At 38.8% G+C, this 12812-nt stretch overlaps 2 protein-coding genes across 2 annotated transcripts; both read left to right on the top strand.

The window, feature by feature from the left end:
• The first annotated feature begins 9872 nt into the window (after nt 1-9872).
• LOC141618672 (uncharacterized) lies at nt 9873-10529 on the top strand. Its single transcript, XM_074435756.1, has one exon. The coding sequence runs from the start codon at nt 9873-9875 to the stop codon at nt 10527-10529; it is 657 nt and encodes a 218-aa protein (XP_074291857.1).
• A 1463-nt stretch (nt 10530-11992) lies between these two features.
• On the top strand, nt 11993-12415 carry LOC141618671 (uncharacterized). Its single transcript, XM_074435755.1, has one exon. It carries the CDS (start codon nt 11993-11995, stop codon nt 12413-12415), a length of 423 nt encoding a protein of 140 aa, XP_074291856.1.
• Nucleotides 12416-12812: the final 397 nt, after the last annotated feature.

The raw sequence follows: 12812 nt of genomic DNA, 5'->3' as shown, positions 1-12812 counted from the left end.
AACACCCGACTTGAATTATTTTAAAAGACTCGGAAATTTAAGTTAAATAACTAATATGATAAATAAAGATTAAACGAATTATACGCTTAAGAAAACCCGAATCAAATATTGAACAACTCAACAACCCGACTTAAACCCGTCTTTAATTATTTACTTAACTCGGGAATTAAATTAATTAATTAAAAATACGATAACTTGAATAATAACGAAACGAACCAAACTACTAAGTAACACGCCCCAACCTACGGTTTCCAACCCGTTTCCCGACTCCACGCGCCGCCTAACCACCGTGACAACCACCGCACTTGCTGCCCACTTCGACCCCACAACCAACAACCACCACCAGCCTGGTCGACTGCCGCCGGCGAGTCGAACCAGGGCTGGCATTTGGCCTGGTTCACCGCCCAGCCTCACCAACCGCCCCATTTTCTCGACTCACCACCACCGCAGCTGCTTTCTATTCCCCGCTAAACCACCACAGCCATGCTCTCAAACCCACGCACACGTAGACACTATAGCACCACCGTATCGACCTCCCCCGAGTCCATGGTGGCGCCACCCCAAACCTACCCGTCTAAAACCCGCATCAAACCCCTTTTTAAACCCGTTTGTTACCCCTATCGCCGCCGCCTATCCTGTCACTACCACCACCTATAACCACCCTAACCACCACCACTACATTCATCACTTACCACCCTACTCCCTTACCCCGTCAACAACCACTAGCCCTACCTCCCTAAGTCACGAAACAATCACCAAAAACCCGACATTAAATGCGAAAAACAGAGGAGGGGTTGAATGTTTACCTTTCCGCCACCACAACAACCCACCACGGCCATCCACAAATCGTCGACAATAGCCCCTAGCTCTTCCTTGTGCGCGCCGCCAACACCCCAAGCTCACTCTCTCTCTCTCTCTTTTTGCGTGAAAGTGGTGTTTGGTGTTGGTGAAGAAAGGAGGCGGGTTGAGGGAGTAAGGAATGAGGGAGGCGGGTTGGTTAGGATATTATTAGGGTTAGGGTTAGGGTTTAGTTGGGCTTAGGGTTAAATGGGGTGAACAGTTAATGGGCCAACTCAAATGGGTCACTCACATTTCAATTCCATATAAACCCGTCTCAAATAACTTACGATAGCTTAAAGTAATTATCGACTCAACTATTATCCCGACATAATTAGTAATATAAAATATATAATAATTAATATATAATAATATCCGTTTAATTGATTATATTTTATAAAATACGGGGTATAACAGTCTTCCCCCCTTAAAATGAACTTCGTCCCGAAGTTCGCTCCCGTACTCAAACCTCAGAAGGGTATTGTATATCGTACATACGGACGTCACGCATTTCTAACACGGTTAACACACACTTTTGACACATCAATTAAACATACAAACACGAAATGTTACATTCTGCCCTCCTAAAAATAAACTTCGTCCCGAAGTTTAGCTCGTCATTACTTAACCAACTAACTATAACTAATAACTACCTGAGAACACAATGTATAACAACTAAATAATCACCTGAGAACACCGTCATCTTCCATCTAAATTCCGATCTCAAACTCAATCAACTCAATAACCATGGTCGCACTGGACCGCAAACGTAACTCGGCACAAAGGCCCCACCACTCAAAACTCGATTCCAATAGTTTAACTATACTCCCCTTTTACACCTCAACCAACTAACAGAAGTAGGAATAAAACATATATGACTCATTTGTATAGGTACCCCATAACTAAACATCAACTTGGTCAACTATAACCTACAAACAAGTGCAAATTAAGCATCAAGATTTTACAATCCTACCCGACTAGAAACATGGTTACGTCCTCGTAACCTCTTTTCAATTTTCATATACTTATGCAACAAAATCATTATCAACCACATGTGACAGGAAAGAACACATGATAAGAGGTTGCGCATCAACATTAAGGTCGAAACAAGGTTTTATTAAGGAATTAACTGATTGTCAATAAGTAACATTTATTACTAGCTCATGCTTAACTTAAAACACAACATCAAACTAAAAGAACAACGAGAAAGGAACCAAGGTTTACACGGTTTCACAACTAAACAAGTTGATGATCAATTATAGACTATGAACGAGCGAGAGCAAATTCAACAAAACAGTTTAAGAACTTCTCACATTTGTAAACATATCACAGAAATAGATCTACCACTACTATCCATCACAATCACAGGGTCTTATTGACACGCCCATACAACCATTTGCTCACTCACTGGTTTAGGTCACGAATTAGGTCGATGGATTTAAGCAATCAACAACATACTCATAATTCATATTTTAAATTATAAAAATTGTTTGTACGATATCAATTCTGAAAACATGTTTCCCAATAACATTAACAACATATGATCTAAGACAACGACAACATTACTTCCATATCCCTCATGTGTTTAACATCTTAGCAAACATATCATTCAATTGTGTCCAACAACTTAGTATAATTCATTTTCAGCAAAACAAAAGATATTGTATAAATAGTTTAAACATATACATTTGCCATCATATACCTTATAGAACTCTAGCTATGATAAAAGATTAGCAACTTGAACAACTTCTCTGATTTGTACGGTTTGAATAGTTAGGCAACTCGTGGCTCAATTAAATGTAACCATAATGACTATCATTTAAATCAATGCATATCATGTGAATCATCAAAGGGTTATCCTATTATAATTGTCAACATAGTTACCATAACAATCTTTATTATAATATAATTGATAGTAACGACTCGAGAATATAGATATGCCAATTGTCGTGTTATATCAAACAGTTTCCTTTATGTCACACCCATACAATTGCAAGAATCACTTTAGCATTTTATGACAATGTAATAACGAACATATTCAATAAGAAACAACAACACTGTTTATTATGATGTTATAGGTTTAGGTTCAACTGGAATAATTTAATGAAATGAAAGTTATAAGTATAACTATAGGCACACCGACTCACCTAAAAGACATTAGAACTCAGATGACATTCTACATGTGTGAACATTTAGACATACTCCTTACTACCATCCATGTGTAAACATTTAAACATAATTATTATAATTATTCATGCGAGTATATTAGAACAATCAATTAACTTTTAACGCCATCAACTTACCAAGATATGACAATATAGTTTTATATTTATATATATATCCGACCACTATGCAAATATGATGCACACCCAGAGACATTACAACATGCCAAATGTATAAAAAGTATGCAAACAACTGGACTCGTATAAACATTTCACCCTCGATTAAGAATCAAATTAAGCTATCCAATTTTTACTCATGCTATCATGCCGACAATGTTATCAACTAAGTTTTAATTTTATCACTTGTCAAGATATATAACTATTGAACATGCATGCTACTATCGTCATATAAAGCATTATAATTTCACATTACTAAGGCTCATGAATTAATCAAACAACTGTATGAAACTCAACCTAGAACACACATTTTACAAGTCATGTTTCACGTTGTAACTTCCAAAGATCACGAATAAATAACCGTTCGATTAAAACTTGATTCATATTTTTTTTTTTTTTTTTTTTAAACATGGAGAGTTAAAAACACAGGGGAAAAAGAATTAGGTCTAAAGCACAAGAATTTCATTTTTAAAGAATTTTACAACTCAGTTGGTCCAAACAAACATGTGACAGTAATTGGTTCAAAACTTGGGTCAGTTTGCAAAATTTACCGTTTAATATAGAGACATCAAGAATTTTCATGGCTTATTAATTTGAAAACATATGTGACTCTTTTGGTCGATGGAGTTGGAATTATGTAAAAATTATTAATACAATTTAAATGAGGATTTTCACAAAATCGTTGGTCGAACATCACTGCACCGGAACTTCCTAACCACAACTCACTAAAATATTTATTACACCTAGTCTGTATATCCTATAAGCATGAAACCAACGCCAAACGAACACTAACTCCCAAGACTATCTCTCATATAATTTTCATCCATAGGCAATAAACAGAAAAGAAATGGCAGTAAGGTCAATTAAAGAGTAAAATCAAACAAAACAAGTTTCAGCACTAAGTCGTTCATTTTCTATGTCCCAAACTCTTACATCCATACTATCGATACTAACTCATCCTAACTTAAATCTCACACTGTACTTACGTAAAAATCTATCCCATCGAATCCCTTCGCATCTCGATCTACTCCATACATCTAATTCACGATTGCTATGCCTATAAACATGCAATTCAACAGTGTTTCTAATTACTATCACAAGACTATACTAGCATGGCTTTGGGATCACATAACCGCATATTACTAGATATAATAGTACTATTAGCACATCATTCAACATCCACCTAGGTACCTATCATCGACTCGCAATTATTTTCATGCTCACGACTAGCACGACACTTCATTGATTATTAACCTGAACTCGAAATTTTATTTCTCATTTCCACACATTATATGGTCACATCATCATTCATACCAAATACTTACCGTAGCGTTGTCCTGCAGAATGGTTAGAATATATGGGTCTCAAGGTATACATCAACTCGATTATGCAATAATCAATGTATCAAGCAGTTAATACTTAGGCAACGATATTTGAATTTCATCTTCAACCTCAAGCAACTTTTCTACCCTTTCTCTCATATACACTCAGGGTTTCCGGGTCAAACTGAGAGGGCCGCTGGTTCGGTGTGAGGGGGCCCCTAACTCATACCTTACCTTAGTGTGCTCCTAACAGTTCTATCCCGGGGTTCATTTTATTTAGACTCTTCCTATGTTCATTGGGTTCATTGGTTTAGGCCTGAGGATCGTTCGCTCTGATACCACTTTGTAACACCCCCATTTATTTAAGGGCCTGAACTAGGACTCCTCAGATAAATGACGGTGTTACCATCTCGGAAACCCGAGGCAGTAGATAACAAAGGAAAGAAACACAGTACTTTATTAAAATGTTTATAGTGAGATTACAGCTGGAATTAAAACAAAGCTTCCAAAAATATGACCAAAAGATAAAGTCTGATAAAACTACTAATAAGACTAAGGTGGGCTAGGCACTAAGTCAATCATCCAAGCTCTCTTCCCGGCCAGCTCCCATCAGTCTACGAAATACCACAATATGCTCCCCAATAATTGGATCATAACAACAGCGCGTACACGAATACACAGGGTCACCGAAGGCCGAGTAGGGAAAACAATGAAACAATAAAATATGATATGCATGCTCCTCCGTCACCTCCATCTCCATCTCAACTCATATCTCATATCTCATACCCCGGACAACCCAGCCATATCGATCCCCGGTAGACTATAAATATCGACCGTAGCCGATCTGCCAGCTCGCAGCTGAGGACACCAGGGCAAGTCCTGCAGAACCCGCCTGGGCCTTATCACAACTCACATCGTATCTCAACATCGTCACTCCTACACCATCCTCCAACTCCAATGCATATGAGATGCTCAACATAAATCAATGCAACACAATATATATATATATATATATAAATCACTGAACTGATAAATCATAAAATCATGCCTAAGTTTTCGATGTTGCGATATCATACTCAATACGATCAATTCGATCAATCACCTTCCCATATATGAATCATAACGTAAATCAACAACCACGAATCAAGTCAACACAATTAAACAACAACGATAATAAGTCAAGTGTATTTCCCTACCTCAAAGTGCCAAAGAAATCCAATTAAGTAGTTCAAGCAAATCCGAAAATAAATCAACGAATCTGATTATCGATCCTTCACGAATCCGTCACCTAAAACAGTTATAATATTTATAATTACTAACTACTAAGTATGGAAATCTCCCAAAATAGAAGCTTTCCCGAAATACAATCCCGACACCAAACTTATGCCCAACTGATAACTAAAATAACCCGATTAGTATTTGACCCAACTTCCCAAAATAGAAGGTTACTAAAGTAGAATTTCTTAAAATGGAAACTTTCCCGATATAGTAACTTTTCTCTTTTAACAAACCCGACTCAACACCCGACTTGAATTATTTTAAAAGACTCGGAAATTTAAGTTAAATAACTAATATGATAAATAAAGATTAAACGAATAATACGCTTAAGAAAACCCGAATCAAATATTGAACAACTCAACAACCCGACTTAAACCCGTCTTTAATTATTTACTTAACTCGGGAATTAAATTAATTAATTAAAAATACGATAACTTGAATAATAACGAAACGAACCAAACTACTAAGTAACACGCCCCAACCTACGGTTTCCAACCCGTTTCCCGACTCCACGCGCCGCCTAACCACCGTGACAACCACCGCACTTGCTGCCCACTTCGACCCCACAACCAACAACCACCACCAGCCTGTCGATTGCCACCGAGAGTCGAACCGGGCTGGCATTTGGCCTGTTCACCGCCCACCTCACCAACCGCCCCATTTTCTCGACTCACCACCACCGCACCACCGCTCTATTCCCCGCCAAACCACCACAACATGCTCTCTGTCAACCCACGCACACAGACACTATAGCACCACCGTATCGACCTCCCCCGAGTCCACGGTGGCCCACCCCAAACCTACCCGTCTAAAACCCGCATCAAACCCCTTTTTAAACCCGTTTGTTACCCCCTATCGCCGCCGCCTCTATCTGTCACTACCACCACCTATAAACACCCTAACCACCACCACTACATTCATCACTTACCACCCTACTCCCTTACCCCGTCAACAACCACTAGCCTCACCTCCCTAAGTCACGAAACAATCACCAAAAACCCGACATTAAATGCGAAAAACAGAGGAGGGGTTGAATGTTTACCTTTCCGCCACCACAACAGTCACCACGGCCATCCACAGTCGTCGACAATAGCCCCTAGCTCTTCCTTGCTGCGCCGCCAACACCCCAAGCTCACTCTCTCTCTCTCTCTCTCGTTTTGCGTGAAAGCTGGTGTTTGGTGTTGGTGAAGAAAGGAGGCGGGTTGAGGGAGTAAGGAATGAGGGAGGTGGGTTGGTTAGGATATTATTAGGGTTAGGGTTAGGGTTTAGTTGGGCTTAGGGTTAAATGGGCTGAACAGTTAATGGGCCAACTCAAATGGGTCAGCTCACATTTCGAATTCCATATAAACCCGTCTCAAATAACTTACGATAGCTTAAAGTAATTATCGACTCAACTATTATCCCGACATAATTAGTAATATAAAATATATAATAATTAATATATAATAATATCCGTTTAATTGATTATATTATATAAAATACGGGGTATTACAGTATCTCACATACTCGGCCGAGTGTACCTAAGGCAGTAGCCTGCCTCAAGACACCCTATGACCCACTCGGTCGAGTACAGCCTACTCGACCGAGTTCACTATGCTCAGAAATATGTGGTATTACAATACCTCTCAATGTTCTCTCAATCTCGAGATCAATAGGCAAGGAATTATTTTGTAATCTCCTAGGCATACAAAATATCAAATACTTCCCAAGGTAAATAAAGAGACAACTAAAAAGCAATAAAAGATAACAATTCAACAATACACCGTCCCCGGCAATGACGCCATTTTGATAGTTCTCTTCGTCAAAGATATCAAATCATATTTAAAAACTCAACAAACTACTAGTAAAGGAGTAAGTAGAGGTGGATCCCAAGGGACGGTTTATCATATAGTTATCTAATGCAAGTACCTATGTCTTTGTGTCCTAATTTGGGTTTGAGTTATAAGCTAAACTGTACAATGAAAATGTAAACAAGGAAAGTAAAAAGAGATGTATACAATTGAATAAAAACATTAGGGTGTCTCTAGGGCACAGATTTCTAGACAAGACAAGATGACAAGAAAATCAGTGACTAAGATCAATAATCCATCTAATTCTAAATCATCAGCATCAAATGTTATTATATCTGAGAAATCAAAATTACATGGAAAACCTGATGTTGATGAAGGCCTTAAACATAAGAGTATACATGAGGTAACAGGTATTCCTACCCTTGATTTCAATGTGGTTACAGTAGAGGACTGTGATGAAGATACAAAATCTGAAGAGGAGAGATCCCAGGATGAGACTTGGTATCAAATCCATGGCAGGAAAATCGTTCAAATGATTGATGATGAATCTGACTTGTTGCAATTAACTGATGAAGATGTGCAGCCTGAGATTGACTATTGGCAGCAGGCAGTGTTTGGCTTTGTGGTTGGAGCAAATCCTCCATGGCAAGTATTGGAAGGCTTCCTGAAAAGAATTTGGAACATGTATGTCATTGACAAAATTTCTTTCTTACCTAATGGTGTCTTTCTTGCAAGATTCCAAACTGAAGAAATGAAACAAGCGGTTCTTAGGAGTGGCTATTTCTTATTTGATAACAAACCATTAATAATCAAGCCATGGCAGCCAGATATAGAACTCACCAAGGAGGATGTTAAATCAGTCCCAGCCTGGATTAGAATACAAAACTTACCTTAAAAATTCTGGGGTAAGAGTCTTTCTAAAATAGCTAATCTTGTTGGTCATTATATTAAAAGTGATGAGGCTACTGAATTGAAAACAAGGTTAGGGTTTGCTCGAGTTATGGTTGAACTCAAACTAGGGAAAAACTTTCCAAAAGCCATCAGGTTTCTGGATGAGAAAAAGCAAGTTGTGACTATTGACATTGTGTGAATGGAAACCTAGCCTTTGTACTAAGTGCAAGCAGCTTGGGCATGAAAAGGAGCAATTTAGAAAAGGAAAGTAAGCTTCCAAAACAGCCATACCTGTTAAAACTATGTCTCATGTCCAGAAAGTGTGGAGACCAGTCAAGAAGGATGTAGTTGTCCAGAAGAGGCCTGAACCTATTGTGTCTCCTATTCAGAAAGATAAAAATTCAGAAATGATGAACACAAGTACTCCCAATACTAGGATCCAGTCTACTTCCAGTGGGACTATCTCCCCTATAAGACAACCTAGGCAAGGGAATGACAAGAAGTTTTCTCCTTCTCCTCATCAAATGGAGGAGTTGCGGGAATCTGGCCAGAACAAGAAAGGGATTGGTCTGAATGGTAATGATCCCCCTGACAGCTCAATGAATTTTGGTTTTTGGAATGTGAGAGGGATGAATAAGGAAGTGAAGCAGAGATTTATAAATAATTTTCTTCATGCTAATAACATTGGATTGTTTGGTTTATTAGAAACTAAAATCAAGACAAGGAATCTCAATAATACAGTTAATAAGATCTTCTCAGATTGGAGTGTGTCCACTAATAATGCCCACCATCAAGGAGGTCGAGTCTGGGTTCTATGGAAACCTCATGTGTTTGATATTAATTTCATTCAATATGATGCCCAATTTATTCATGTGTATGTGACTAATAAAATAAATCATATGCAATTTTTTATGACAATCATATATGCTTTCAATGGAGTTGGGGATAGAGAATCCCTTTGGTTGAATCTCAGGAATATAGCTAAGTAGGTTAATGCTCCTTGGGCCGTAGGGGGGGATTTCAATTGTGTGCTTCAAGCTAATGAAAGATTGGGAGGCAGAGTAACAGAGGCTCAGACTGATCCGTTTCATGATTCTATACAAGAGTGTGGAGTCATGGACATTGCTGCCACTGGAGCCTTTTACACATGGAATAACAAGCAGCCTCCAGAAACAAGAGTGTATAGTAGGTTGGATAGATGGTTGGTGAATCAAGACTGGATGGGCAGGTTCTCTAATTATATTGCTAATTTTTTACCTGAAGGTCAGTTTGACCATAACCCATGCTTAGTGAGTAAAGGTCCTCTTGGGGGAAATCAGCATAGGCCGTTCAAATATTTTAATATATGGAGTGTAGCTTATGGTTTTCAGGATTGTGTGTCTCAGGTCTGGTAAAATGAATTCTCCGGCACTAAAATGTACAAGGTAGTTAAGAAGCTGAAACTTTTAAAACATGAGCTTAAAAAATTGAACAAAGCTCATTTCTCTGACATTGAGAATAAGGTTGGCATAGCTCAACTCAGATTGAAGAAGTTGCAAGAACAGATTATGGCTAATCCAGGGGACAAAGATCTTATTCAGCATGAATATGAAGCCAATCAAACTTTCAATGTTCTGTATTCTGCTAAAATGGATTACCTTAAACAGAAGGCCAAGGCTCATTGGTTAAAGGATGGTGATTCTAACTCTGCATATTTTCATGGAGTATTGAGGGCAAGAAGGAACAAAAATTTTATCTGCCACATCAATGATCAGTGGAACAGAACTTACAATGTTCAAGAGGGCATCCAGAATGCATTCTTGAGCTACTACACCATGTTGCTAGGTTCCAAAGCTCCTACTTCCAAGGTCAAGAAGTCTATTGTGAGGCAAGGAAAGGTGTACACTGATTTTCATAGGAACATTCTTATGGCTACAGTCACTAAAGAAGAGGTCAAAGAGGTGATTTTTCAGATTCATGATGACAAGGCCCCTGGTCCAGATGGGTTTTCAAGCAAGTTTTTTAAGGAGAGTTGGAATATAGTGGGTGATGATGTTACTGCAGCTATCATGGATTTTTTGAGTCAGGCCTAATCCTTAAGCAGATCAATGCTACTCTGGTCACTCTTATTCCTAAAATAGATAGACCCACTGGTGTCCTTCAATATAGACCTATAGCCTGATGCAATGTCATTTATAAATGCATCTCCAAAATCTTATGTAGGAGGTTGGCAAGAATCTTACCAGACCTGATTTCTCAGAATCAAGGGGGTTTCATTCAAGGGAGGAGCATTATGGAAAACATCATCATTTACCAAGACATTATTAAGCTATATGAAAGGAAGGCTGTCTCACCAAGGTGTCTCTTTAAAATGGATATACAAAAGGCCTATGACACAGTGGAGTGGGACTTCTTATATCAAATGCTCAGTGCCTTAAAATTTCCAAAGCAATTCAAAGAATGGATCATGCAATGTGTAACAACAACAAGTTATTCACTCAACCTTAATGGCAATGTCTTCGGCTTTTTTAAGGGTGAAAGGGGGTTGAGGCAGGGAGATCATCTATCTCCCCTTCTATTCACTGTGTGCATGGAGTACCTGTCTAGGATTCTAACTTATTCTACTGGTGCTAATGAGTTTAAATATTTGTGCAAGCAGATGAAGCTCACTTATCTTATGTTTGCAGATGATCTATTGATGTTTTGTAAGGGAGATGATATCTCTATGATGACAATCCTAAGATCCTTTGCAACATTCTCTAAAACCTCAGGACTTCATATGAGCAAGGGCAAATCCAATGCCTACTTCAATGGGGTTAATGAGAATTTGAAATAGGACATTTTGAGAATTTCAGGGATGGTAGAAGGGGCATTACCTTTCAAATAACTGGGTGTTCCTATTAAAACCACTAGACTTAATGCAAAGGATTGTAAGCCTCTCATTGATAAAATAGTTCAGAGAATCAGAAATTTGGGGGCTAGAAAACTCTCATATGCAAGTAGATTGGTCCTAGTTCAGTCAGTTCTCAAGAAATTGCATAATTATTAGGCTAGTATCTTCATTCTGCCTGCAGGAGTGTTTAAAATAATTGAGGACATTTGTAGGAACTTCCTATGGGATGGAGGGGTTGACTATATGAGATCTCCTCTTGTCTCTTGGGGAAAAATCTGTAGGCCTAAGAATGAAGGTGGCCTTGGTCTGAATTGTGCTATTCAGTGGAATAAGGCTGCTGTTGGGAAATTGGTCTGGTGGTTGGCATCCAAACCTGACCTATTATGGGTCAAATGGGTTAATGGCGTGTACATAAAAGGGGAAACCTGGCTGGAATATGCTCCTACAAATAACTCGAGTTGGTCATAGAGGAAGATATGCTATGTCAAGTCTATTTATCAAGAATCCTACCAAAATCACATTTGGGCCATGGATCAGGGAAGAGAATATACTATTGCTAAAGGGTATGATGTCATCAGGGATAAAGGGGAGAGAGTTCGGTGGCATCATTTCGCCTGGAATAAATATACAATCCCTAAACATTGATTCATTACCTGGATTTACATGCATAAAGCTCTAAACACTAAGGATAAGCTATGTAAATTTGGGATAAGTGTCAATGATGCATGTGAGGTATGTGGTTCTGAGACTGAGACGGCTCTGCACCTGTTCTTTGCTTGTGTGTATAGCTCCAGAGTCCTTCATCTTGTACGTGGATTGATTGAAGAAAGCATCCCAGCTGATGCTACCACAGATTGGAGGAGAGGTTTGAGGGGTTCTGGAATAAGGAAAGACTTCATCAACGCCATCATTAACGCATGCATCTGGAAGCAACGGAATTTATGTAAACACGAAATGACGCTAATTAATCCAATGAAATTGAGCAGGCAAATCGTGAAAGAGGTTACAGATCGTACCTTGAGCTCCAAGGAGATTCTGGGAGTGCGAGACAGAGATTGGCTGGAGGGATTGAAGAATTGCGCCTGATTGAAGCCAGATGACGACAGAGGAATCAAGATTATTTGAAGAAGGAGATGATTTTTTAGCTTAAAGGGGAAAGAGACGATTCTCCTGGTGAATGTTGTCCAATAGGTGTGTGACTGAGAGTAGTGAGTAGTTGTGTTGGTTTGTCTGGGCTTGTTTTAGGCCGTTAATAGATTGAGTCTTTTAGCTCCGGGATGGGTCTTTAGACCACTGGACTATTTGATGTATGGTCACTTTTTTTCAGTAATATACTTATATTTTACCGAAAAAAACATTAGGGTGTCATGGGTTCATAGGGAAACATGGTATAATTATAACATCCCCATAAGTCGGTATCCTTTCTTCTAGGCATTCCCAACACATGGAGGCATTACAAGACTTGGTTTCCCAAGTTTGTAGT

This window comes from Silene latifolia, chromosome X, assembly GCF_048544455.1.
Source record: "Silene latifolia isolate original U9 population chromosome X, ASM4854445v1, whole genome shotgun sequence".
NCBI lineage: Eukaryota > Viridiplantae > Streptophyta > Magnoliopsida > Caryophyllales > Caryophyllaceae > Silene > Silene latifolia.
Note: the sequence above shows the minus strand (reverse complement) of the source record. Positions and strands in the feature narration are given on the sequence as shown.